The following is a 27,337-nucleotide window of genomic DNA, read 5'->3' as shown; positions in this document are numbered from 1 at the left end:
TCCCCCCCCAAATACCTGCACATGCCAGATGCTCTCCTCGGCCCGACCCCGGCCCCCCCCGCCTCGCCCCGCTCAGAGCTCCTACGGGACTCCCGGCCGCTGCGGGCCGCCGAGGCGGGGGCGGCGCTGGCGTTGCATGGCGGCCCCCGCAAGCCCCGCCCACCGCCGCCGCGCCCGGAAGTGACGCCCACGCCCCGCCCACCCCGTTGCCGGGACAACGCCGCGCGCGCGCTTTCGTGGCGCTGCTGCAGCTGCGGTGCGGGCTGTGCTGCACTGCATTACATTGCACTGCATTGCATTACATTGCACTGCATTGCATTACATTGCACTGCATTACATTGCATTGCACTGCATTACATTGCATTGCATTGCAAGCAGCCGGCCCGCAGCGTTCCCCCCCCCGCAGGGCTGGCACCTTCCCAGCCTTGCACGGTTGCTTTCCTCCGGCTTTTGCTGCAGCGTGCTGCCGGGGCGAGGAAACTCACGCTGGGGTTCCATCCTTGTGCTGCAGCAACCCCCCAATCTCTGCACGATTTTCACCGTGGGGTTTCTTTGCGGTGCAGCCGTCGCTGCTGGGGGTGGGGAAGCTGAGGCATAACCTCGGGGTGACCCACGCTGCAATACAGCCGTGTGGCTGCTGTTGTCCCCTGGGATGAGCTGGGACTTCGGTGCTGCTGATGGCCAGAACAAAGCAACGCTGACCCCATCTTCCACGGGAGCAAAGCCCCATTGCCTGTCCATTCCCCAGAGCCCCAGCGTTTGCTCCCCTCCTGCGTGTCCCTGTTCCCTCCCATGATGCTCCTTGAAAGAGCTCAACACCTCTGTGTGCACCCCTGCCCCCCTCCCCCCAGGACCCTCCCTGTGATTTTCCACCCACCCCAGAGCAGTATTTGTTTCCAGGTCCTGACCTGTGGCCGGAGTGTGTCTGTGTCACGGCAAGCCACAAAATAACTTTACTGTGCCATACTCTGCAGCTTAACGATGCAGTTGCTTCAACAACAGCTTCTCAAAGGGAAAAGGGGTGTGGGGTTGGGAGCATTAAAACTACAGAATCCTCTTTGCTGCATCTGAGACCAAACACCTTGTGGGGAACGGGATCGTCGCTGGGACTCCTTGGCTCCCCACTCTGCAGCCATCAGGAGGAGGGGGTGGGGTGGAGGGAAGGGAGTCTGGAGGCAGCTCAGGAGCTCCAGCCATGAGTCCCAGGCAGTCTGCAGGACCTGGAGCCGTGGGACGAAGGGGTGGCTTGGCTGGGGAGGAGAAATGCTGTGGTCTCAGTGCTGCAGTGGGTGAGGCAGAGTCGGGCCAGTGTCCTCGTGAAAGCTGGACAGAAATGGATCTGCTGAGCCCTGAAGGATTGTAGGGAGAGGAGGAACACCATGCTTCTGTCAAGGAGGTGCAAGGAATATCCCGGTCCGGGTGCTGGTTTGCGTGTGCTGCTGGATCCCCATATCCACTGACGGGGCTGGGAGGAGGGGGGAAGGCTGGGAGGACGGGGAGGAGCACCAGGCTACCAGGCTGGAGTTCGAGCTGCTCAGCCCCGTTCACAGCTTCTGGATCTTCTCAGCTATAACGACGGGGTTTTCCTTCCGGATCTTCTCAGCAGCTTCTGCCTTGTAGTCGTAGGGGCAGGCGTGCATGTCTGAGTATCGGTGAATGGCACAGAACAGATTCCCACAGCGACAGTCGAAGCCTACAGGGAAGGAGAGCAGAGACTAAGCCATGGTCGTCCCCATCCAGCAACAGGACGGCAGCAGAGCCCTCTCCTGCCACACCACCGAACTCCACTAATGCAGGAAGAGCTCAGAGCAGGGAGCTCTGCACCCAGATCCCCAACCCAGGCTGCAGCCGGAGCTGGGGCAGCACAGCAGCAGCACCTGGGCTGATGGGCAGCGAGCCAGCAAACAAAACCTTCCTTCACCTCTTCAGCGTCACTTTTCAAGTTATTTAGGCCTTAAAAGTTCATAACTGAGTCAGAGAGACAGCACTGCTCAGAAATGTTTCTGTCAACGCTGGGAAACTGAGGCACAGAGAAGGGGAGGGATGTGCTGCAGGACAGCAGCTCAGCTCCCCACTGCAGTGGCAATGAACTCCTCTCCGTAGCAACCAGGGGCTGTGAAGACCACAAACACAACGCTGTGAGGAATCACACCTATTTGAGAAAACCCATTTTATCCTACATGCTCTGAATTCACAGGAATTTTCTGCAAGCAGATTCCTACTGGAAAATAATCCTCCCTTCGGGTGTGAAGGCTGGGTGCAGAGCTCCCTTCCTTGCCCACGATTCCAACCTTATAAACCTGCACTTATTCTATGGGAGTGCCCCAAAATCTCCAAGGCAGCTCAGGCAGCAGAGTGCTAAGCAAACCTGGGGCTGACCCTGCCAAAGCAGCATGCATCCATGGAGGCAGAAAAGCAGAGCATGCTGCTAGGACAGCGTGACCTGCAGAGCACCACGGATTGCTGGATGCCAAGAGTTAATTTGGAGGAACGATGTTTTCATATTAACCAACCCTGGCCAAGGTCGTTGCTTCACAGATTTCCTTTCCACGGTTCTGCCAGTGATCCCTGCTCCCATCACAGCACCTCTCGCTCTCAAGCTTTATAGACTCAACAAGGAGCACTGCCTGAGAGCTCCCTGCTTTCAGAAAGCTAATGGCACAAGTCAAGCAGCCCTAACAAACAAAGGATGAATCTTGGAGTGGGATTTCAGTTTGGGTCTAACTCACTTCACGTCAGCAGTAGCAAGGCTTTACTGCTGCCTCGAGTAGGAGCACAATTGGATCTACAGTGAACACCAGCTGTATTTCTGCAAACAGCTTCTGCCAAGGAGCAGAAATAACCCGAGAGGCACCGCTCCACACACTTCTGCAACCCTGAATTCAAGGGCTGGCACGGAGAGCTGCACTCAATCCCCTTCCCATCTGCACGACTCGCAGACCCAAAGCACTTTTTGGAGGGGTGCCCCCTGCCCTCTGAGCCACGGCAACGCTCTGAGCTCAGGCAGCAGGGCAGCACGAGGCGAGCTGCCTGCAGACTGCTGGGGCTGCAGCACACAGGCTTCCCCCCGTCAGGGTCTCACCAGTCAGCCCAATCTTCTTCCGGCACGTGAAGCAGCGATTCTTCTTCTGTTTCGGTTTCTCCGGAGAAGTTTTGTCCTCAGCTGCACTCTGTGATGTTTCAAGGAGGGCACCTGAACCAAAGGCCAGAGTTGTGTTACTTTGATAAGCTCAGAGACGTATCATTTTACTCCTCCAGCTGCTCGATTGTGGGTCTGTGCCAGACAACACCTCTGCATGCACGCTGCCCTAACCCCAGGTAGCAGCCTGCAGACATCAGACCCCAAACTGAGGCTTGCCTGCTTCCACTGAGACCCACACCTCACACAGCTTCATGTTTTCTCCCCATGTCAATTCCCCCAGTCTGCAGCTCAGAAACACCAGCAAGACACCAAAGTTTAGCTAAGGCATCAGAAGGTACGGCTCTCTCCTGCTGAGGAAAGTTAACGCTAAGTAGAATTATCTGGTGCTTGCCATAGGTTAAGAATGCACAGGGACAGCCAGCTTAGTTGATGTAAACATCTGAGCCTGGAATAAAAAAAAAAAAAATCAAAAATTAACCCCTTGCAAGTAATGCAAGTAATTGTTTTTGTTGACTCTTATGTAAGTGTTCCTCATATGTAGGTCTCAGAATGCTCTGCACAGATACTCATCGCTGTCTCTAATCTACTGAGAGGAAAACTGAGCTCTGAAAGCCAGACTGAAGGTCACTGATTTCCTACAGCACCTCAGCTGGAGACAACAGGAGGGAGAGCTGCAGCTGCTGGAAGATACACACCTGCAGCGTGCTGAAACCTGGCTTTGTGGATCCAGCCCTGAACCTCCTGTCATCCCACTAACAGAAAACAGGGCAGGCTCTTTCAAGTCTCTTTCACCATCGTGCTTGCTGCTCAAACCAACTTCCTAGATGGGTGTCATCTCATCTCATCTCGTGCAAAAGCCAAACCAACCAGTCTACCTGATGAGGAAGATGCTGGGGTGGCGTCTTCTGTCTTGGCGAGCCCTTCTGTCTCACTGCTGCCTTCTTCTCTGGATATGCTCATGGCTGTCATCTGGTGGGTCACAGGAGTCTGAGCACTGTGAGCATGTGTGACAGATAAACAAAGCAAAGAGCAAACATCAATACTGCACTCTGAGGAACAGTTACAAGGGAGAGATCTTCAGCCCATCAACAGTTCTGTTACTCTCGGATGGAGCTCAGGACTACAGCAGGCCTGGACCCCTTGGGAGCTGGGATCAAAGTTCTTTACAGACACCAACAGAATGAATGTGTGATGACCTCAGTTTCCTTTCCTACCCAGTTACATCCCAAAGCCAACAGCCCATCCAAACAAGTCCAGGACCAGGGGAACAGTTATGAGTCATGGCTGTAAAGTGATGGGAAAGATAAGCAGTGTGCTCCTCTAAGTGAGATCCCTAAAGGCAGCTCTTGCAGCTTCTAGACTGGATCACCACCAGATGCTTTCTCTTACAGCTGAGTCAAAATGGAGCAAGTGAACACAGCTATGGACAGAGCAGATGCACCAGCTGTGACAGAACCAGTTTCCTACAGGGTTTTAGTTCACTACCAACCTCTGGCACTTGCCTCTCAATCACTCATTACCATCAGGGACACCTCAATCTTCCAGTTAAACCAGGATCGCAGTAAACTGTGTCTGACCCAGCCTGTTTTACAGATCCCCTTGGCCACGCAAAGGATGAAAGCCCGTCCCTTGTGTCCTAAGGCTGGTCTGCAGCACAGCTGCAGGTACACCCACAGACCAAGCCCTCACCTGGCTTTCGCATCCTCAGGTGTGGAATCCTCCTCTGCCCGCTGCCCTGCCATGGAGTCTGATGCCACAGGGCTGCTGCTGGGACTGCTGGCTGCTGAGAGACAAAGAGCACAACCTTGGTGAAGCCTCAGAAATGTTAGGATGGAAAAAGCACCCCTTCTGCACGCTTGGCTGCTCCCCACACAGTGACAGGTGGGCTGAGTTCATTACAAAACAAACTTTTTACTTCATTGCTTTTGCTTGTCAACCCCACAGAGAAAACTGTGCAAACTCAAGTCCAAAGTCTTCCCCAGAAGTGATTTATTTGGAGGGATCCGACATGATTTCTAGCAGTCACACAGCTCAGGGAGCAGATGACAGCTACAAGTTTGTGCCGCTGAGGAAGACACAAGTGCAAGTGGCATTTCACAGTTTACTGGAAGGCACTTCCCAAATAGCTGCCACTGGGAGGAAAACAACAGATCCTCTTGCAGGGAACAAAGATTTCCTGCAGGGATTGAATCTGACCAACAGCAGCACCGTGCTCCAAGCCAGTCAGAGGCACTCATTTAACACAGATTTCTTGGACAAAAATCCTCTACCTGGAGGGCTGATCCGGTCACTGCTCTGCTGCCTCTGCAGGAATTCCTTGTAGCAAACGGAGCACATCCCGTTGGTGCGTGGGCTGCCATAGAACCCGCAGCCGGTGGTGCACAGCAGAGGCACCTGGGTTTGGTTCGTCTCCTGAGCCATCCTTTCTCCTCCAAGGTGCCAAACTGCAAAGGGGGAATAAAAAGGAGACAGCTGTTTTTTTGTGGTCCTTGAGAGCAGCTCGGCAGAGAAGGACCTGGGGGTCCTGATGGACGAGAGACTGAACATGAGCCAGCAGTGCGCTCTGGCAGCTCGAAAGGCAAATGGGATCCTGGGCTCCATCAGGAGAGGGGTGGCCAGCAGGGACAGGGAGGTGATTGTCCCTCTCTACTCGGCTCTTGTGAGGCCCCATCTGGAGTACTGTGTCCAGGTGTGGAGCCCTCAGTACAAGAAAGACATTGAGATTTTGGAAAGGGTCCAGAGGAGGGCGACTAAGATGATCAGGGGGCTGGAGCACCTCCCCTATGAGGACAGGCTGAGGGAGTTGGGCTTGTTCAGCCTGGAGAAGAGAAGGCTGCGGGGTGACCTCATTGCAGCCTATCAATACCTGAAGGGAACCTACACCCAGGAGGGGAGTAAACTCTTCAAAAGGGCTGATAACAGCAGGACGAGGGGAAATGGTTTTAAGTTGAAGGAGGGAAGATTTAGGTTGGATGTTAGGGGGAAGTTCTTTACTAGGAGAGTGGTTAGGCCCTGGAACGGGCTGCCCAGGGAGGTTGTGGATGCCCCGTCCTTGGACGTGTTTAAGGCCAGGTTGGACGGGGTCCTGGGCAACCTGATCTGAATGTGGATGTTTGGTGGCCCTGCCAGGCAGGGGGGTTGGAACTACATGATCCTTGAGGTCCCTTCCAGCCCGGGTGATTCTGTGATTTACGCTCAGAGAACTCGACTGCAGGAAGGAGCACAAAGCATCCCCAGAACGGATCCTGCACTCACAGCACAGTGCAACCCGAGTCCCTCGAGAGAAAAGACACACATGGCTTGTAAGCAGGATCCACAACCTGGCTGCCACAAAGCCTGGAAGGTCAGCAGGACCTCACTCCACAGAGCTTGCTGCACTCACTGGAGCAGAGGCTCACGTAAGACCTGAATTATCCACTCTAAACATAACAAGAAGTGCCATCGCAGTGTGACTAATGACTCCTGCAAACACTGGAGCAACAAATGCAGGTCAAACGGCCAGCATTCAGGTTAATTAGTTACCACCTGCACCCGGCGGGGCTGTTTTCATGACAAGACAGCTTTAATTTTTTCAGTTTTCAGAGGCTGATGCAAGCGATTCCAAGGGAACTCTCCATTCTGACATATTTAAGTGTTCCCTGACACGTGCTGGAGGATGAGGGGAACCAGACTGCTATATTTAGGCTGTAAGTCAGAGTAAGGCTTCTCTCCAGCTGCGAGGGGAGCTCTGAAATACCTTCCCAGGAGGAGCCTCCTTCCAAAATGCATCTTACTCTTAGGATCACACACAGCAAACCCAGGAGCTGACCCTCGCGCAGCATTTATGCGGCCACACTGCACTGCACCCTTCCAACCATAGCAGTAACTCCTGGCAACAAAAAAACACCAATTCAGAAGACAAAATCACTCAGCACCGTCCCTAGCTGATCTATTCTGCAGACAAGGCTCTGCTTCCAGGGCAGCACTGACCAGCACACCAACACCGCGGGCTGACAGCAGACAAAAGGAGCAGAGCAGCAGCATGAGCCCTTCCAGCTGCACAACAAGAGCTCTGCAGTGAGGATTTCCCCCCTCCCTTCACCCACGTTTCCTCAGGAAGTGGAGCAAGTCAGCTCCCTCATCCCAGTCCCTCTGTGTGAGCAATGTGGCTGTGGCTCTGATAGGGAACAAAGGGATGTTCACAGGTGGCTGTGGCTCGGAAGCCGCACCGGGTGTTGCTCCAGGGAGTCACCAGCAGCATTCCTCCTTTTCCCAGCACAGCAGGCACGGCCTCACAGCTGGCTCTGCTCTCTTTCACACTCCTGGAAAACTTGCTCTGCCAAGGGAACGAAGCGATGGGAACATGAGAAATAAAACCCCCCAGGAGTGCTCCTGAGGGAAGGAAGGGAATCAGCTCCGGGTTCTTCCTCCTTGTCCTCAGCTGGGTGACAGGAACCAGAGCTCTGCACTTGGGGTTTCCCCTGCACAGCTCAGGTTGGTGTTCCTGCTACCAGACCTGGAGTTCCTCCATTGAACTGACCTCTCCTTCAGCCCAAGCAGCCACAGGAGCCTGCACCACATCCAGCTCCCCCAGACTGGGGGCAAAAGCTGAAAGACAGAATCCCCATGCGTCCAGGTGGCCAACTATTGCCTGACTTTCTGAAATTGTTTCCTATTTTGAGTGGCCCCAGAGACAGAACTGGAGGATTGCTGCTACTGGATGAGTTCAGCTACCCCTGAGCCTGCAGTTCACTCACAGGTGCCAAGCAGCACGGAGCCCTGCTGCCAAACCTGATGAATCACAGAATGGTTTGAGTCGGAAGGGACCTTTAAAGACCACTTGGTCTCACTTCCTGCACGGAGCAGGGACACCCACAGCTGCATTGAGGGCTCAGAGCCCTGACATTGGGTATCTGAAGGATGGGATATCCACCACCCCTCTGGGCAGCCTGTGCCAGTGCTTCATCACCCATATTGTAAAGAACTTCCTTACACCAAGTCTAAGACTCCCCTCTTTTAGTTTGAAGCCATTTCCCCTTGTCCTATCACACAGACCCTGCTAACGAGTCCATCCCCTTGTTTCTTACAGCCCCTATAGGTACCGAGAGGCCGTTCTCAGCTCTCCCCTGAGCCTTCTCTTCTGCAGGCTGCACAGCCCCAGCTCTCAGCCTGTCCTCAGCTCATAGGGAGCTGCTCCGTTGCCAAGAACCTTTCTGTAGCACTCCTCTGCTCTCACTCCAGCAGGTCCGTGTCTCTCCTGTACAGAGCACTCCACATCCGGACGCAGTGCTCCAGGTGAGGTCTCACAGCGCAGGGCAGATCCCCTCCCTCACCCACTGCCCACGCTGCTGTGGATGCAGCCAAGGATCCAGCTGGCTTCAAGGCTGCAAGGACACACAGCGCTGGCTCACGGCCAGCTGCCACCTCCAAGAAACACCGCACCCGAGGGGAGAGAGCTGACCTCGTCCCTTCTGGCTGCTCCATCAGCCCGGAGGCAGCACCGGGCAGGGAGACTCGCTAACACCGCTCCTCGGCCGCGCTGTGTCCACTCACCACCAACGGAGCCTTCTGTCCCTTCTGTCCGCCGCTCTGCTCAGCGAGCCGTGAGCGCTCAGGGCAGTCCGAGGCAGCAGCCCCACCGCCGAGCCTCTCTGTCCCCGTCCGAGGTGCCCGCGGGTTGGCAGGCCGACGCTGTGCTGAAACCCCACCTGAAAGAAAAACCGCAAATCCACATCGCGGCCACGGCACCTCCAACCCAAACCGAGCCCGCGGTGCCCGGGGCTTCCCTGGACGCTATGGGGCCGCCAGCCGTGTGGGTCTGGCCGTGGGGAGGCCGGGCAGGGCGGTAGGAGCGCGCCCCGATCCTCTCGGCCCAGCCGGCCCCGGGGCCGAGCGCGGCTCAAGGCCGTCCCGGAGCGCTCCTCCTCCTCCTCCCCCCCCCCACCCCCCACGCCGCAGCGGGGCGCCCGATCCCGGCGAGCCGTAAAAATCGAGGCCGAGGCTTTGAGGCCTACACGGAGGCCGCGGGTTGGGGCGGAGCAGGCCGCACTCACCGGAGCTGGCGGGCGGCCGCCGGGCCGGGCCGGGCCTGGCCTGGCCGGGCCGGGGGCGGCCGCCGGGAGGCTCAGGCGGGCGGCGGGCAGGGCGAGCGGCCGGGAAACATGGCGGAACGAGGCGGCGGGACCGCGGCCCCCGAGCGCCCTCCCCCGGGGAGGGCCCGGCCGGGCGGGACGGGGTGGGAGGGGAAGGCCGGGGACCCCCGGGCGGAGGGTCTGGGCGTGGGGTGAGCCCTATGGGAGGCGGCCCGCTACAGGGGGACGCCTGGGGACACCGCTGGCTGTTGGTGTTCCTCTGTAGGGACGGGCATGGAGCCGCCCCTGCCCTGGAGATGGGGGCTGTGACGCAGCTGGGGCTGTAGGGAGCGGGTCGGGGACCTCCTGCTATGGGGCCGGGACCCCCGTCTCCTGCGGCCTGAGTGTGGCAGCCCCATAAGCTGTAGGTGCTGGGGTTCCTCAGCCGTAAGGATCTCCCCCTGCTGCTACAGGGGCTGGGGCATTGGCTGTAGGGGAGGGGAGTGAGGGTCAGCCCGTCTGTGGCAGCTGCAGGAAAGGGCTGGTGATGCTGAGCCCTTGTCACAGCTATAGGGCCAGAACACAGTGCTGAGCTATGGGGGGAGAGCTGTTCCCCCAGGTTCCCCTGTGCGTTTATGCTGTGATGCAGGGTTAATACAAAGTTTATTTGTTCCCAAACAGGTCAAGGAGCTGCTGGTGTATGGACGAAAAAGGATGTTGGGGTGCTCTGAAGACCAGCACACGCTGCAATGCTTCCGTCACACAGTGAGGAGCAGGCCAAGGAGCAACAAGCACCGGCTGCCACCGAGTTCTGTGACTTTGTCCAACACCAGCTCCCAGTTCTTGTTCTGCTTCCTCGTGAGAAGAAAGAGCACCGGAGCAGGCGAGCTCTTCCCTCTGCTGTGTTGGATAACAGCGGTCACGCTGCTCCTTAATGAGCTACACAGAGCCCTGGCAGTCTCCAGCTGCTGCTTGCAGATCATCCCTGCTGCTCTTCTCTGAACCACATTTGGGTATTGTCACAACATGGTATTGCAAGGTTTGTCTGTCTGTGAGGCTGTGCCCAGGGTGCAGCTCCTTCCTGACAGTGCTCTCCTGTTCCTGACTTTGTGGGTGCCTCCTGTGGGTGGACCTGGATAAATCCCTGGCCAGGGGTGCAGGCAAGCAGCAGAAGCCCTTGAGAAGCCACCGCTAAGCTCAAATGTTCATCTTCCCACCTTCTCCCTGCCCCAGCAACTATTAAAACATTTGTGGGTTAGCCCTAATTGGTGTGCTGGTTCAGGGTTACTGCATCTCTTCAGTATACCAAAGCCAGGCTTTGCCCTGGGGATGCTCACGGGGCTCTGAGCTCCCAGAGGCACCTTATGGGGCCGTTTCCAGCCTACAAAGGGATCTTGGTGCTGTTTGACTTATTTGCTGGCACGGCACAGGCTGAAGGACTGAACAAGTCATTCCCTGGCTCGTGTGCAAGGATTTCAGCCACGTCCCGTTGTCCTCAGGCCGCTGCATCGCAGCACAGGTGTGAATCCAGCACCCCTGGACAGCCCTTCGAGAGCAAGAGTTTGTGCTGGGTGCCTGCAGGAGCCTCCATCCCCATTGGAAGAGCTGGGTCGAGCAGCACCAGGCGCCCTCCTGCTGGGACAGACACGGATGGGTGACACCCAGAGCAGCAGCCCGAGCCCACCCAGCTACTGGGAGAGCCGGGACGGGGGACTGGTGGAGGCCACGAGCGCAGCGAGGCAGCCACCAGGTGGCACCAGGCTCCCGCTCACCCCCTCCATCTCCATCCCTTCCTGCTCTCCCTCATCACCCGCTTCCAGCCTGGGGTGCGAGCTGGGGGTCTCAGAGGGGTGGTGAGGGCACCTTGAGCAGAGCCGTGAGGCATTTCCCCAGTATGCCGACCCAGCCTGGGTCTGTGCCCTCCCTGTCCCACTCTCCCTTGTCCCCAGACGTGCTGTGGTCACCACTGTGGTCTTGCTGCTGCTGGAGCATCCTCGTCTCCCACCTGGAGCCCATCCCTGCCCGCAGAGGGGCTGCAGTCAGCCCCCTCCAAGGCCAATCTCTGGGTTATCTAATGCCTGCCACACAGCACAGAAATGTCACTCCACCTGGGGGAGCAAGGCGTGCGGGGAGGGGAGAGCTGAGAGAGCAGGGGCAGGAGAACCAGGAGCAAAACAGTATTGATTGCTAGCCAATTATCCCTGTTATCAAAGCAGCACAATTAAAGGACGAGGACAGATTTCCAAGCCTTTCCAGCTTGACTGTGCATACAGGAGCATGCACGCAAGTGCTTACAGCTGCACATGCGTGGCCCCTGCACACACACACACACACACACACAAACCCGTGTGTGCATCCTCTGCTTGGCAGCGCCTGCTGAGCTTGTTTTCCCAGCAGAGTTAATCTCCACGGCCCGCTTTCTGTGCAGCAAGATGTGCTTCCATCTGGCTCCTGCTGAGCCCAGGGGGCAGCGGCAAAGTTCTGCCCGTCCAGGAGCTGCGGCCGTGGCACCGTGGCCCTTTTGCTCTTTTCTCCCCCCCTTTCCCACCACCAAGTGCTGCACCCCAGCAGCTCTCTCAGACTGTCAGTAAAACAGGGCTCTGCTTCCCCGACCCTTTGTGGGATGTGAGGGGAACGCAGCTCTGCTCCCATCCCACCCGGAGGGAAGTGTTGGGGAGCACTAAATGTAAGCAGGGACCAAACCATGCCTCAGAACGCCTGCAGAGGACCGGTGCAGCAGCATACACTGCTGAGGAGAATGCACACAGCGTGTGCCTGCAGAGCAGGGGTGCTGCATCCCAAAGCAGGGACCTTCCCCAACCCCCTGCCCTGTGCATCCCCTCTGCCTCCTATGCTGCTCCCATCTCCCCCAGCCAACATATTGACCCAGAGCCACGCCGGCCCCTCTCGCCTCAGTGACACACATCTGGGGGAGAGAAGAAGGGGGAGAGGGCATCCAAACCCTCCCCATATGTTCCGTGGGTCAGAAACCCCTCTGTGATCCACCACCTCCTCCTCGTCCGCCGTGCACAAAGCGCTCCCTGGGGCGCCGGGAGGAAAGAGAGGACGCAGGAGCCCTTTCACAAGCTGCTCTTTGGTTGCAAACTGCTTAATTTCCTGAACAGAACGATATATTTTTGTTGTTGTTGTTGTGATGGAAGGATGGCACTTTTTGGGGGCTATTCATCGGTCGCCACAGCAACGGGGCTCCGGCAATGGGCAGCTGAGATTGCGGGCGATTAGAGACAACATGTAAAAGGTGGGAGACGCGGGGCACCTCGCGAACGGCCTCTTCCCAAATGACTCCAATTATCCTCATTATTTTCCCCGGCCCATTCTCTTCCCCGGTCTGCAGGAGATGTCATCGTTATATAAACACGGGAGAGCTGGAGGAGCGGTGCCTTCTGGTGGGGGCTGACCTGGAAAACTCGTGGTGTGGAGGATGAGACCCTCTGGAAGGAGCTGGGGGGCTGTGAGCCACTTCTTGCGACCACCGTTGCTCCTTGTGGACAGGTAATAGGGAGCCCACGGTGCATCAGTGCCATTCTGGGGGTAAAACAGAGGGAAATGGTTCACTGAAGCTGAAGCAGCCTGGAGTTGGGGCTTCCTGCAGTCCGTGGGGCTGCGCCGAAGCACGGCGGCCATAAAACTTTAATGTAGCCTGAAATATTCATGGCACTTTCGATGCCGACACGGAAATCTCACCAAACGGCCCTGAATATTTCATGGGTGGCCACGTGTTGGGATGCCGGGGGAGCTCCTGTGCCAGGGACACCCCAACCTCAGCCCCTGCGTGGGTCAGAGCCGTCCCTGCTCCTCGGCCAAGGCAAGGCTGGAAGTTGTCACCTCCTGCGGGTGATGGGAGCCACTCAGGGCCAAGAGGATTCCACAAGGATTCCACAAGGATGCCCCTCACCTGGGGACATTTGGTGCCAGGAGGTGACCGCAGGGTGGCATCCAGCTCAGATCCCCATCTCCTTCGTGTGCCTGCGTCACCCATGAGGTGCTTCCAGCCTGCTCAGGTGGCTGCAGGTCCCCAGAGCTCGCAGTGCTGGGGACAACGAGGGCACCCAGCCTTGGCTGGGGTGTGGAGCAGACCCAGAACCTGTGTGGGGACAGAGCCTGAGCCCGCAGCGCAGGGCAGGAGCCGCATCCAGTGCTGTGCTTTGCTTTTGGGAGGATGCTGGGGCCACCAAGAATGGTGTCACCCCCCCAAAGCGTTACATGAGGGATGGAAAGGGACCGAGCACCCACCCCACAGACTGCAGCCCCAGCTGCAGCACTGCCACCACCGTCCCCCCCAGCCAATGTCACATCAAATGTGATAAGCTGACAGCTCCGAGCTGTGACACTGGTGACACTGTGGGCACATCCACCATTGATTGATCCCTGCTCAGCACCTCGGATCAGATGCTCGCCCCAATCCCCCCTTTGCCGCCCATTTAGGGTCACTTTGGCTCTCTAGGAGCATTCCTTTGGGACGGCTGTCCCCCGTGTTTAGGGTTCAGTGGTGCCCCGGTGCCTTCATCCCACAGCCCTGGGGGAGAAAGAAGAGGAGGAGGAAGAGGAGGAGGGTGGAGACGCACCCGCAAGGGCAGAGCTGGGGGACGGGCTGGGAGAAGGAGTTAATTCCTACACCAAAAAGCTCTTTGCTGGCGTCTCAGCTCTAATGGAAGAGTCGTGTCGGATTAGCGGGCGGGGGGCGAGGAGCAGAGCGGGCGCCCAGCGTGCTGGGAGAGGCTGGGGAAGCCATGCGGAATGGCAGATCTGGGCCACTGTGCCAGCGCCGGGGGGGGACGAGCCGTGATGGGGACTCTGCCGCTCCTCCTGTGTCCCCCCCCCCGGCTGCATGGTGTGGGGATGGGGAGGGCTTTTGTTCCCCATCTCGCTTCTGGGTTTGGTTGGTGCTGCTCCCCATCCTTCTGCGGCATCCGTCCTCCTGCAGCACCCCCCCCTTGTGCATCATCTGTCCTTCTGCAGCATTACCTTTCTGCAGCACCCATCCCCTCTGCACAACCCATCCTTGCACAGCACCCATACTTCTCCAGCACCCTTCTGCATCACCAAACTGCATGACTGAACCTTGTGCAGCTCCCATACTCTTCCAGCATCCTCCAGCAGCACCCATCCCTCTGCAGCACCCATCTGCAGCACCCATCCCCAGATCCTTTCCCAGCACCCATCCTGCAGCACCCACCCTTCCCCACAGCACCGGCCCCACAGAGCTGCATTTCCTCCCTTCCTCTCAGCCCAGACAACACAAAGTTCACAGCATAGGAAACCCCAAACCCCCGGCACTTATGGGGCCATCTCCCCACACCTCTCCTCTCCGCTCGCTGCAATCCAACCGCAGCGCTGGGCTGCCAGAAAGTGGGTCAGGCACATTGGACACCGTGCGTTCACCACCCCGTTCCCATCCTTATCACAGCCCTCACAGTAAATAAACCTGCTGGTCTCCCCAGCAACGCGCCGCAATGGGAGCAGAGTCCAAGGCGAGCCCGGACCGAAGGGAAGAGCTGGGCTGATGGCGGGGCCAGAACCCCAAAGCCTTCAGTGCGGGGCTGGGAATGGAGTCTGCCCCATAGCTGGGGCTGCGTCCCTCCCTGTTAGCGTGGTTGGAGGGTTTAGGGCACGTCCCGGCGAAGCTGAATGGGTTTGGGGGATGTGTTGGTGTAGCTGGAGGGGTTTGGGGCACATGTTAATATAGCTGGAGGGTTTGGGGAACGTGGGAGCACGGTTGGAGGGCTTTGGGGCTGGTGTTAGAGAGGTTGGAGGGGTTTGGGGCACATGTGAGAGTGTTTGGGGCACATTGTCGTAGTTGGAGGGGTTTGGGGGTGGTGTGAGCACGGTTGGAGGGGTTTGGGGCACATTTTAGGGTGTGACATCAGGAAGGGAGCAGCATCACCCTTGGTTCAGGTTGATGGAGGTGGGTTTTCCCTGTGGGATGCTGCGGTGCCTCTGGACCAGTGGAAGCCCTCTGTGAGCTGCTCCATAATGAGGCGTTCCACTGATCCCCTCGTTATGGGGTGTGCTGCCCCACTGATCCCTTTGGGGTCCCGTACATCACTGCACACTCCCAGCCCTTGGACCTCCCAGCCTCCAGGACCCACCAACCCCCAAAGCTCCCACCTCTGGGGGGGGGGGGTTCTCACCCAAATCCCCATTGAGCATCACCACAGCGCTCCCCATCCACATTGATCCCAACCCCCCCTTCCCCACACAGGGCTCAGCCCTTTGTTTTGTTCCTTCCTATTATTTAATGCTCCTCTCCTCACTTGCACTTCGGGGCTAAGCCCTGCGCTCCGCTAAGCCGCCATCGCATTAAGGGAACGCAGAGGAAAAGGGTTTCTCACCATAAGCTGCTTGCGGTAACGGAGATGGATTTAGGGGAAACCGTTCCCGGAGGGATACTGGGGCCAAAACACGACCTGATGGGGATGAAAAGTGAGGACGTGGGATGGGGGGAGCTCAGGGATCGCCCCATTTCCAGCCCCTGATGCAGAGTGGGGCTGGTTTGCTGTGGGCCGGTGCTGGAGGCGGGCGGCTCACCTGCGCTCCGGCCCTATTAAGGGCTAAATCCACACGCGTGGCTTTTTCCAGAGCGGCGGCCAAAAAGGTGCTTATGGGGAAGGGAGGGGGGGGGGGGGGAAAGGAGCTGCCAAGCCTTAATTAGGGGCGCTCAGCAGTGCACTGTGCTAATGACCGACCTTTCCCCTCCGGTCGAACCTGCAGCGAGCGGGATGGGGAGGACGGGGCTGTTTGTGCTGAAGGGCCAAAAACGGCCCTTTCCTCCCCAAATCGGGGCTGGGTTTGGGTAATGTCTCCAAATAGGAGCTGCTGGCTGCTCGGCAGCCCTACATCCCCCCCATGGCCACACGGCAGAGCCCCCACATTCCCCCCATCCCCCCTATTTGGACAGGGGATCCCCACACTTTCCTGCCCTGCTCCTCCCCTCTCCCTCTCTCCGCATTAACTTTGGCCGCCAGCTTTTCCCACTGACCCACTGATCTTTCCTATTTTGGTCCCAGGAATTAAGGGATTGTTGGGATTAACGGCGTTAAACCCCCGATCGGCTCTGCCATGGGACCAACATAGCAGCAGCCCCAATGGCAGCTCACCCACACGGGGCTGCCCCACTGCTGTCCCCATCACCGCCTCCTTTTGGGCTCCAAGTTGCATCATCCCTGTCCCCATCACCATCCCCACTGCCATCTCCACTTAGGACTGCAGTTCCACCATCCCTGTCCCCATCACTGTCCCCATTTGGGACCGGAGTTCCCCAACCCTGTGTCCCCATTGCTGTTCCCATTTGGGATTCGGGTCCCACTTTCCCTATCCCCACCTCTGTCCCTAATTGAGGTCCAAGCTCTGCCATCCCTGTCCCCACTGTTGTCTCCATTTCGGATCAGGATTCCCCCATCTCTGTGTCCCCATCACTGTTCCCATTCAAGACCATGATTTCATTATCCCTGTCCCCTCTGCTATCCCCATTTAGGAGCAGAATTCCCCCTTCCTTGTCCCCATGACTCTCCCCATATTTGGACCCGGGTTCCATCCTCTCTGTCTCCATCACCATCCCCATTTGGGATCCAAGTTCCTCCATCCCTTTCCCCATCACTGTCCCCACTTGGGACCCAGGTTCCACTATCCCTGTCCACATCACCATCCACATTTCGGACTGGGGTTCTGCCATCCCTGTGTCCCCATCCCTGCCCTCGTCACTGTCCCTGTTTGAGACCTGAGTTGTGCCATCCTGGACCCCTTTGCTGTCCCCATTTGGGGACCATTTGGGAGCAGGGTTTCCTCCCATCCCTGTCCCCATCACTGTTCCCATTTGAGACCTGGGTTGTGCCATCCTCTTTGCTGTCCCCATTTGGGATGAGAGTTCCTCATCCTGGTCTCCATCCCTGTCTCTGTCACCATCCCCATTTGAAGTCCAAGTTCCACCATTCCTGTCCCCATCATTGTCCCCATTTGGGACTGGGGATCCTCCATCCCTGCGTCCCCATCAATGTCCCCATTTGGGATTACGGTTCCCTCATCCCTGTCCCCATCACTGTCCCTATATGGGACCCGGGTTCTGCCATCCCTTTCCCCATCGCTGTCCCCATTTGGGATTGGGTTCACTGGGGCTGGGGCTCATCCACGCTTGTCCCCACAGTTGTCCCCATGGGGAGGGACCACGGCATGGATGGGATGGAGGGGTTGGGCTGCAGCTCAGCAGCTCAAAGCGATGGATATGGGGAGAGGGGGAAGGAAGAGAATGGGAACAGAACCCCTTTGAAGGCATCTGGAGATTAATTCAAGGCCGAGATGGAGACTTCTGCAGCGAAACCTCATTAACAGCATGAGCGGGAGGGATGGGGGGAGGAGAGGGGGAGGAAAAATGTGGGATTCAGCAGAAAGAAGTGGGAAAAAAGCCCCCGCGCATCGCCCCGCTCTGCTTTCATCTGTCCTGGGGGGATTGGGGCGGGAGATCGGGGCCTCTGATTCCATGATTCCTGTTTATCTCCTCATTACGGCACTGCAGATGATTGGGGCGGTGTGGGGAGGAGGGGCCCAAACCCCAAAGCTGTGTGTGTGGGGGGGGGGGGGAGGTGGGGGGGCAGAGGCAGTGCGGGGGTGTCCCACGTGTGATGAGCTGAGCTGGGGCTCTGCGTTGCACCCCTCGTGTCACCAGGTGGGTCAGGGCTCCGCAGTGGGTCTGCAGCCCACCTCCATCGACCTGAACCAAGGGTGACGCTGCTCCCTTCCTGGCGTCAAACCCTAAAATGGGCCCCAAACCCCTCCAACCGTGCTCACACCATCCCCAAACCCCTCCTGCTGTCGTGAGCTGTGCCGGGGCTCTGAGCTGCGTTGCGGGAAGGCTCAGCATCACTCGTGCCACGAGTTGCACCGGGGCTCTGCAGCGAGGCCATGCGTCACTCGTGCCACGAGCCGCGTCGGGGCTCTGCGGCCTCATCTCACATCTCAGCATCGCTGCCCAGGCCTGGGGAGACGTCACACGGGGCAGCTGCAAGCGGAGGAACGGAGGAGATAACATCAGTGGTGAGGGCTGCCGGGAGCCAGAGCTGGGTGAAAACAAAGCAGCACCTCGGCCCACTGACCTACTTCGGGCATCGCCGCGCTGCAGGCATGGGGACGAGGGGTGGTGGCACCGTGCTGCCTCCAATGTGGGGATGCTTGGGGGCACAGCACCGCCGTGGGGGGGCACGGGCCTCTAATGAGGGTTCGGTGGGTGTTAATTGCATGGGGCTGCCCATAGGGTGCACGGGGGGCTGGCCGCTCCTTCCCCAGCCCACCAGTGGTTCTCGATCTAATTAGCCTGGTTGCGGCTGATGAAGGGCTGGGTAATTGCGGCGGTGTTGGATGTCCCTTCTAGCAGTGCTGTGAGGCATTGCATAAGCAGAGGGCGTTACGTGAGCAGGTCAGGGCTGCCCGGGGGTCTGGTTACAGCTGGCCACGCTGGCCCCAACGCAGCCCCAACCCCAAATGGGGACAGCAATGGGGACAGGGATGCGGGAGCTCCGGTCCCAAGTGGAGATGCTCGAGTTCTGGGATGGTGGCAGTGAGCTGGGGACCTGCCGTGTGCAGAGGTGACGTGGCACGGTACCACGAGCTGCAGGTGACACCAACCACCCCCAGCATCACGCACACAGCACTGCTGCGCCCTCCCAGCTGCAGAGTGCCACATCCCCATACCTCCCACCCCCCGGCTCTCCCCCACCGCCCCATCCCTGTGTCCCTCCCCCGTACCGGGTGACAGCGGTGGCACCTCGCGCCGCTCCATTGCTGCTGCCTGATGTGATTGCAGTGATGGCGGTGCCTTCGCTGCTCTCATTGCTCCGCTTCCATTCTTCCTCCTCCCGCCTGGTTGGGCACACGGATGGGACACGGGGTGACAGGCAGCCCCAGCGCTCCGCTTCCAGCGCACCCCGCTCACATCGCACCCAGGGAGCATCCCTCTGTGCTGGCACCGAGCCGCCCCACAAGATCACCCTCATTAGGGTGCTGCCCTAACAAGGTCACCATCGTCAGCTCTGTCTCAGGTGGGGAAACTGAGGCTCAGAGCAATGCCTGCAGCACGTGGCTGCCCTGCTGGTGCGACAGCTGTTGGTGGAGCGAGAGCGAAAATCTGCCCCTGCCTGGCGCAACCCAAAACTACGGGGTTGCACACCACGCCTGCAGTGAGCAATGCTGCAGCCACGCAGCACCTTCAGCCCTGGGATCCGAGTTGGAGTGGGCACTGCTGGGGGCAGAGGCTGTGCTGTGCCCCTCCTGGATGTGCCATGACCCATCTGATGTGCCGTGTCCCCCCTGGTTGTGCTGTGTCCATCCCGGCCAGGCTGAGGGATGCTGCTCCCCTGGTGCAGGGTGGGACCCACGTTACCCATTTCACCCCAGGACCCTGCAGATGCCCTCTGGATTTGGCAGACTTTAAACAACCCGATGACCAACTCCTGGCCTTGGCCAAACCTCACCTGGGCTCACAGCTCACTTTGTTCCCAATGGGAGCAGCTGTCCCCTCCCTTTGCCCCAGCACTGCAGTGCTGAAGGGCACCAAAGCTCCCCAGCACCTCTTTCCCCCCTTCCCCATGCCCTGGGGAGGGCAGTGCTGGACCCCCCTATGGAGCAGCAGGCGCACACGGGTATGATGACAGCAGCACCCAAAGTGGTGTCTCCTCCTCTGGGCTCTGCCCCAAACCTCCCCCTGGCATGCAGGAATTCGGGATGACACCACCCAAATCCCTAATCCCTGTTTGCTCTCCTTGTGCCGCACCCATGAGAGCAGAGCTGACATCCCCCCCCTGCACCCACAGCCCTCACCACGGCCCTGGGGCTCAGCCCCACATGAAGACCCACACCGAGCTGACCCAGCCCTGCTGCAATGCCGACCCCGTGGGCACTGCTGTGCCCCTTCATCTCCCCACGGCTCAGTTTTGGAGTGGGCCACATCCTGACGGTGCTGGGCACGTTCCCTGTGTGAGTCAGCGCCCCACAGCACCTTATGCAAAGGGAGAGGTGTGGGGTGGGGGCATGGGATGCTATGGGGTGGGCAGCTTCGTCCCTGTGCTGTGTGCTCAGCCTGGGGGAGAGCTGGCCACTGCCCAGCAGGGGGAAACTGAGGCAGCTGTGGGGAGGCCCAGCCCTGTCCCCAACACTGTCGCCATTCGGGTTCCAGGTACCACCATCTCCGTGTCCCCATCAATGTCCCCATTTGGGGCCAGGGTTCCCCCTGTTTCTGACCCTGTCATTGTCCCTGTTTGGGATCAGGGTTCTCCCTTTCCTGTGCTCATTGCTGTCCCCATGTGGGGCTATGGTTCAGCCATTCCCTTTCGGGGCTGAGGCTCTGCCAGCTGCCTGGAGATGCATCCCTGTGTTGAATGGGGCCGCGCAGGGAATGGGGTGAAGGTGCTGTGACTCAGCAGGACACGCTCCTGTCCCCGTGCCTGGGCGAGTCGCGATGGGACGGCCCTCCTATGGGCAGCAGAGCTCAGTGCCTGACGTGCAGTGCTCAGCGTGCGGCTCCCAGTGTGCAGCCCCCAATGTGCAGCGCTCAGTGTGCAGCTCCAAACATGCAGTGCCCAACATGCAGCGCCCGACGCGCGGCTCCGAGCAGCGCACGGCGGGAGGGAGAGGAGGAGGAGGAGGAGGAGGAGGAGGAAGGGAGACGGGCGGAGCTTGGGGCGAAACCGATTTGTCGGGGCGGAGCCGCGCGGGTTCGTCATGTGAACGGCCGCATGTTCGGGCAGAAGTGGGTCAGCGGTGCGGAGGGGCGGGTGGAGGTGCGGAGCCGCCCGGTGCCGCCCGGTGCCACATGAGCCGCCCGGCACCGCACTGAGCGCCGCCGGAACGATGCGAGGTGAGAACGGGGAAGGGGGGTAAACAGGAGAACCGGGGGTCCCAGGGAGGAACACGTCGGGGGAAGGCGGTGTTGGAGCATCGGGGAGCGGGGGAACGAACGGGGTGCGGGGCGGGGGGATGCGGGGATGGATGCGGGGATGGATGTGCGGATGTGGGGACGGCACCGCTCCGCAGTTCGGTTCGTGCTTGTTTTGCCCGACGGCGGCACTGAGCTGCCCTTAAGCTCTCCCCGCAGCAAAGCCCGTTAATCTGCCGGCAATATGCCGCTCCGCTGCCAGGCGGCCACGGGAACAGCCGGGGGTCGGCGATGGCATCGGGGCGGCCGTAAGGCGCAGATACCGGGCCGGGATCGGGGGTCTCCGCGGTTTCCTCGCGCACTGATTTGTCCCCGTGGAACCGCTCCTATGAGCGGCCCCGTTCCTGCGCTCCTTTCCCTTCTGCGTAACGGGACGGGCGATCCCCCGCGACCTCACCTTCATTAGCGCTCCCGCCTCATTAACCGCAGCGCCGGCGCGGGGGTCATTAACAGCGGGGTTCAACTTTTTCCTTTCTTTCATTGCGTTTTATTCCTTTCGCCCGTCCTCCCCCCCCCCCCCCATTAAAAAGCCCTCATTAAACGCCAACCCCGCTCCCCCCATTCTCCCCACTGAGAGTTTTTTTCCCCATCGGGATCCCCTCGGATTCGTACCGATGGACTCAATCTCCGTTTCCTCCCCCCGAAATCGCCGTTCTACCCCGTTCCCGACAGCTCCTCCACTCTTCCCTCGCCGGATCTTTCCCCTCGTATAATCCTATAGGGTTTTCAGCTCTTGTTTTTGCAAACGGCGTGGCTGGGAGCGTGCGGGGCTCGGCCGCCTCTCCGAGTTGTCCCAGTGACCCAGATCTGTCATTGGGAAATCAGTGAGGGCGGAGGAGGAGCCTCCCTGCCCGCCCGGCAGTGCGTGCCCGCATGGGCAAAGGACGGCGGCACCCGATGGGGCCCGGTGCCGTGGGGTTGGGGGTGAGGGAGCCCATCGTCACCTGAAAAGGTGGTGGGGGTGAGGGACGGTGGGACCCAACGGGGTCTGGTGTGATGGGCTGACGGTGCCCGATGTCACCTGAAAACACGGGGTGGGTGAAAGGCAGCGGTACCCAATGGGTGTGATGGGATCGGGGTGACAGCCCTGCTCTCAGCCAAAAACAAAGTATAGGCGAAGGATGGTGGCGTCCAGTGGGGTGCGATGGGGTTGGGGTGATGCTGTCTGGAGGGGGATGGTGGCTGGGCAGCGTCCTGCAGGGCTGGGATCCTTTGGGGATGGGGTGAGCAGCACCGCGGTCTTCATTTGTGCAGTGGGGTCGTGCAGCACGCGTGGTTTCATCCCCAGGACCCCATTGAAACAGTGCAGCAAACGGAGCAGTGGAGGGGATGGGGGTCCCTGGAGCCCCTCAGCGGGCTGGGGGTGGGGGGAGCCTGGTACAGCAGGAAGGGTCTGTGAGGCAGCGGGGTGACGCCACAGCATCGCTGCAGTGGGCTGCTCTGAGAGCTGCTGGGATGTAAATCTCACCCTGTTTATTGAGAGTGCCTTTATTTAACCCTACAGCATTAAACCCCCCCGCTTGGCTGTGGGGCTGCAGGGGGCCTTCCCCTGCCCCATTGCCCCCTTTCTCCCCTGCCTCATTACTTCCACCTCTGACCCATTACCCCCTTCTGCCCTCCCCAGCCCCATTTCCCCATTCCCCACCTCCATTGCCCCCCTCCCCAGCCCCGTTATTTTCACCCCAGCCCCATTACCCCCACCCTGTGCCCTCACGTGCCGCTGCCCGCAGCTCCAAAGTGCAAAGTGCTGCACTGCAGGGCCGGGCACTCAGCACCAAACCGACTGCCACCACAGCACTGTGCACACCCCAAAATGCAACCTGGCCCCATGCGGGACCCCATCACCTCCCAGGAAACCTCATAGCATCCCTCAGGACCCCGCAGCATCACCCCCAACCCCGCTTTATGTAACACCCCGATGGAGTGGATCTGCCTGTGCCGGCGACCCCGCACTTTGCACAGCTCCCAGTCCCATGCTGGGTTACCCACAGCACGCATTTATAGGGTTGGTTGGTTTTTTTTGGGGGGGTTGCAGCCTCGTGCTCTGTTTGTGCCAGCAATAAGTGCCTTTTATTTATTTTTCCCTCCGCTCTCGCCGGAGGCTGCCATCCCGAAATGCAATCATGGGTAATTAGGGAGGGAGCTCAGCTCTCCTGGCCCGGGGGCAGCAGTGGGGACGCAATGGGGATGGGGGGGATGCGTTGCTCCGGGGGTCCCCACATCCCCATGTGCCCCTCCTGAGCCCACAGCGGGGAAATACAGACAAGGGGTGGGGGTCTCTGTGACGGGGGTCCCCGTGCCGCGGCAGGGCGCACAGACCCACTGTGGCCACACATCGGGGGTCCCCAAAGTCCCCGTAGTGAATGCTGGCAGCACCGTGGGGACACAGCAGAGCCCACCACACAGAGGGGGCAGCGGCCGCGGCGTTACACAAGAGTGCAGAACAGAAAGTGTGTCAGTGGGACAGGAGGACGGCGTGGGCTCGGCGGACGGACAGACGGACGTGGGGCCGATTGCCACCACGCAGCCGAGCCGGCCGGTGCCCTTACATAATGGGCAGCAGTGGCAGCGGGCCCGGAATTGGGCAATGAATATTTACAGTGGGAGGAGAGCAAACATTGCGCCGGGACAATTTAATTGCGGGATGGGGATCGCTCGTTTTAACCCTGTTTTTCTTTTTCTTCCTCCTTCATTTTTCTTTTTTGCCTCTTCTTTAGCACAGTTTTGCTTCCTGGGGAGGTGAAGAGTTTGTTTCTTCCCCCACTACAAAAAGCCTTTTCCGCACCGATCCGGTGCTCATACGGTGCTGGGACTGGCACTGCCCTAATGGGGAAACTGAGGCACGAGGGAGGCGGGCAGCGGTGATTCAGACAGGGTTACAAACAGAGCAGCAATTAAAAGCTGTTCTGACACTTAATTGCCACCACGCCGCGGTTACGGCTGCACCCCCACGTCAGTTATTTGGGGCTGACGTCTCAGCTACGGGTCAGGTGCTGGCACTGTAATTAGCAGCATTCCCAATTAAGAGCTCGGAGTGGCTCCCGATCGATCGCTTTGGTTTCTCCTGTGGGGCAGGTTGGGAGATGTGGGGTCAGGAGGCGCTGCTGGGCTTCGGAGCATCTCAGCCCCTACGGACCCCCCCCAAAAGGTGCTGGGTTGTGAGGAGGGGGCATTTCTCAGCTCTCGGGGTCAGGATTTGGTAGGGATTGGAGCGAGCTTCCCCGGTGCTGCAATCACCAGGCTGGGTATCGGCTGCGGGCGGAGGATGCATCACCCGGCGGCTGCAATTAACCTTGCATAACAAAGCCCGTTTCCTGCCGGGGGTGGCACCGCCTCCATCCCCCCCAGTGACGCCGATGGGGTGGGATGGGGTCCCTGTGTTTTGTGTGGGTTTGGGGCGCATCCTGCAGCAGGAGGGGGATTTGGGGTTGTCTCGGAATGGCTGAGCGGCAGCTGCCATCACGGCGTGTCGGCTGAAGTGGGTGATGCTGTGTGGCTGCAATGGGGACTGAAGGGTGGTGGATGGAGGGCTTGAAACCCCATCCGTGGGGCAACAGGGGGCACAGGACCCCACCCCAAAGCCACATCAGTGGGTCAGTGCAGGGCACAACGCTCCATCTCAATCCCCAGCTGCTGCTTGTTGGCCCACTGATGGCGGTTCGGGACGGGGCTCTGTGCCCTCTATCGGCCCATCATAAACCCAACTCGGTGGGCCAGTAGGGGGCACAGAGCTCCATCCCAAACCCCCATCAGTGGGTCAGTAGAGAGCACAGAACCCAATCAGTGAGTCAATAGAAGGATCTGCTGATCCCCCAGCCACTGTTTCTTGGCCTGGTGATGGGGGTTCAGTGCCCACTGAGTTGGCTTTGTGATGGGCCAACAGAGGGCACATAACCCCATCCTGAACCTCCATCAGTGGGCCAGTGGAGTGCACAGAACCTCATCAGAGGGTCAACAGAGGGCACAGAGCCTAGTATATGGGCCAACAGGGGGCACAGAACCCAACACTGGGCCAATAGAAGGCTCAGAAACCCATATGTGGGCCAATAGAGGGCACAGCACCCCATCTTGATCCCCCAACCGCTGCTTCTTGGCCCATTGCTGGGGTTTCAGAATGGGGTTGTGTCCATTGAGATGGATTTGTGACGGGCTGATAAGGGGCACAGAAGCCCATCCTGAACCCCCATCAGTGGGCCAGTGGATTGCACAGAACCCCATCAGTGGGCCAACGGAGGGCTCAGAACCCCAACAGTGGGTCAAAAGGGGGCAGAGAACCCCAACAGTGGGCTGATAAAGGGCTCAGAACCCATCAATGGGCCAACGGAGGGCACAGCACCCCACCTTGATCCCCCAGCTGCTGTTTCTTGGCCCTTAGATGGCAGTTCAGGATGGGCTTCTGTGCCCACTGAGTTGGGTTTGCGATGGGCCAATAGAGGGTACAGAACCCCATCCCAAACCTTGCATAGGACCCCTGGGATGATGCCTGGGAGGGCAGGGGAAGGCAGCAGGGACTTTACCCACACCGGGGATTTGCACAGACCGTGGGGATTTTCAGTGCCCATAATCTGGCCGCAGGGTTTATTTTGGCGCGGCGGCGGCTGCACAGAACCCCTGGGGGGAAGGGGGGGATTAGCAGTGCAGCGATGCTGGGAGGCACGTACCAGTGCTATGGGGGGTGGGGGGGACAGCAGTGGGCCGGATCTGGGGCAGCTGGAACACGAGGACGAAGCCTATTAGCAGCTCAGTGCCAGCGAAGCAGAAGCGGGAGGGAAGCGGATTTGCTGGGGGACCTTGAGCTGAGCATTGCTATATTGGGGCTGGGGGGGGGGCGGGTGGGGGGCACCGGCCGTGGGGTGGGGGCAGGGATGAGGGCTCACCCCGTGCATGGGGTCCGCAGTGCTCCCAGCCCCATAAGCAAGCGAAAAATGAGGGGCACCATCCCAAAACTGCACGGTGGGGGGCGGGTGCGTGGATGCGCCATGCTAAAAACATCTTGCAAGGGTTTTTCTGCTCAATTCCTGTGCCCCACAGCGGCCTTTTGGGGTCCTGGCATAGCGCTCCCATAGATGAGGCAGCGAGGGCTGAGCTGTGGGCAGTGCAGCTGTTGGGCAGCACGGCCGTGCCTCAGTTTCCCCATCCGTTGCCGGGTTCAGGCGGTCTCCTCGTTTCCCTCACGCTGCATTTTTCCCCTTTTGCCACAGCCCAAATCGAGGTGATCCCCTGCAAGATCTGCGGGGACAAATCCTCGGGGATCCACTACGGCGTCATCACCTGCGAAGGCTGCAAGGTGAGCGCAGCGCGGGGCCGCCTGGGTGCTGCCATCCCACGGGGCCCCTTCCCAACCCCACTGCCATCCCTTGTAGGGTTTTTTCCGGCGGAGCCAGCAGAACAATGCCAGCTATTCCTGCTCACGGCAGAGGAACTGCCTGATCGACCGCACCAACCGCAACCGCTGCCAGCACTGCCGCCTGCAGAAATGCTTGGCACTGGGCATGTCCCGTGATGGTGAGCTGCCCCAGAGCGTGGGGTACCTTGAAATGGGGAGAAATATGTGGGTTTGGGCTGGGTTTTGTTGTTTTGTTTTGTTTTTTTTCTTTTTTTAATGGGGAAAATTTCAATGGATTCTGTTTGGGTTGGGTTGAGGAAGGAGGTGCTCCAATGGTGCATGGGCTGATAGAGGGCAGAGAACCCCATCACAGACCTGTATCGATGGCCAATAGAGGGCACAGAACCCCATCAGTGGGCCAATAGAGGGCACAGAACCCCATCAATGGCCAATAGAGGGCACAGATCCCCATCAGTGGGCCAATAGAGGGCACAGAACCCCATCAACGGCCAATAGAGGGCACAGAACCCCATCAGTGGGCCAATAGAGGGCACAGAACCCCATCAGTGGGCCAATAGAGGGCACAGAACCCCATCAATGGCCAATAGAGGGCACAGAACCCCATCAATGGCCAATAGAGGGCACAGAACCCCATCAGTGGGCCAATAGAGGGCACAGAACCCCATCAACAGCCAATAGAGGGCACAGAACCCCATCAGTGGGCCAATAGAGGGCACAGAACCCCATCAGTGGGCCAATAGAGGGCATAGAACCTCATCAATGGCCAATAGAGGGCACAGGACCCCATCAATGGCCAATAGAGGGCACAGGACCCCATCAATGGCCAATAGAGGGCACAGAACCCCATCAATGGCCAA

The 27,337-nt window shown here is 59.2% G+C and overlaps 3 protein-coding genes and 1 long non-coding RNA gene across 7 annotated transcripts in view; 2 read left to right on the top strand and 2 right to left on the bottom strand.

Moving 5' to 3' along the window:
* ABHD17A (abhydrolase domain containing 17A, depalmitoylase) overlaps positions 1 to 118 on the bottom strand; it is a 6,414-nt gene extending 6,296 nt beyond the window's left edge. Inside the window, exon 1 of the mRNA XM_042891481.1 lies at positions 16 to 118. The gene's annotated coding sequence lies outside the window, so the exon portion shown is untranslated. The remainder of the gene's footprint in view (positions 1 to 15) is intronic.
* An 812-nt stretch (positions 119 to 930) lies between these two features.
* Positions 931 to 8,936, bottom strand: LOC122191244 (AN1-type zinc finger protein 5-like). 2 transcript variants are annotated; one of them, XM_042891480.1, is made up of 6 exons: positions 8,675 to 8,936; positions 5,413 to 5,586; positions 4,832 to 4,922; positions 4,018 to 4,136; positions 3,083 to 3,193; positions 931 to 1,693 (listed from the first exon to the last, which is right to left on the bottom strand). In XM_042891480.1, the coding sequence occupies exons 2-6, from the start codon at positions 5,561 to 5,563 to the stop codon at positions 1,545 to 1,547; spliced, it is 621 nt and encodes a 206-aa protein (XP_042747414.1). In that variant the 5' UTR covers positions 5,564 to 5,586; positions 8,675 to 8,936; the 3' UTR covers positions 931 to 1,544. The 2 variants fall into 2 exon arrangements, with proteins under 2 accessions (XP_042747414.1, XP_042747413.1); XM_042891479.1 differs by having other exon boundaries at positions 4,832 to 4,925; positions 8,675 to 8,935.
* Positions 8,937 to 9,394: 458 nt separating this feature from the next.
* LOC122191248 lies at positions 9,395 to 10,457 on the top strand. 2 transcript variants are annotated; one of them, XR_006182332.1, is made up of 2 exons: positions 9,395 to 9,616; positions 9,874 to 10,457. It is a non-coding gene; the product is annotated as an uncharacterized LOC122191248 (long non-coding RNA). The 2 variants fall into 2 exon arrangements; XR_006182331.1 differs by having other exon boundaries at positions 9,601 to 9,620.
* A 10,520-nt stretch (positions 10,458 to 20,977) lies between these two features.
* The window catches only part of LOC122191246 (nuclear receptor ROR-beta-like), an 11,814-nt gene continuing 5,454 nt past the window's right edge, over positions 20,978 to 27,337 (top strand). Inside the window, exons 1-3 of one of the 2 annotated variants that reach the window (XM_042891482.1) lie at positions 20,978 to 21,055; positions 26,335 to 26,420; positions 26,497 to 26,638. In XM_042891482.1, the coding sequence (XP_042747416.1) occupies positions 21,049 to 21,055; positions 26,335 to 26,420; positions 26,497 to 26,638 (235 nt within the window). In that variant the 5' untranslated portion in view covers positions 20,978 to 21,048. Of the gene's footprint in view, positions 21,056 to 26,334; positions 26,421 to 26,496; positions 26,661 to 27,337 lie in introns of those variants that run through there. The other variant, XM_042891483.1, reaches the window with a different exon arrangement.

This window comes from Lagopus leucura, unplaced genomic scaffold, assembly GCF_019238085.1.
Source record: "Lagopus leucura isolate 7727_CA_CO unplaced genomic scaffold, USGS_WTPT01 145-9_obj-0_obj, whole genome shotgun sequence".
Taxonomy (NCBI): Eukaryota; Metazoa; Chordata; class Aves; order Galliformes; family Phasianidae; genus Lagopus; species Lagopus leucura.
This window is presented reverse-complemented; position numbering and strand designations above follow the sequence as displayed.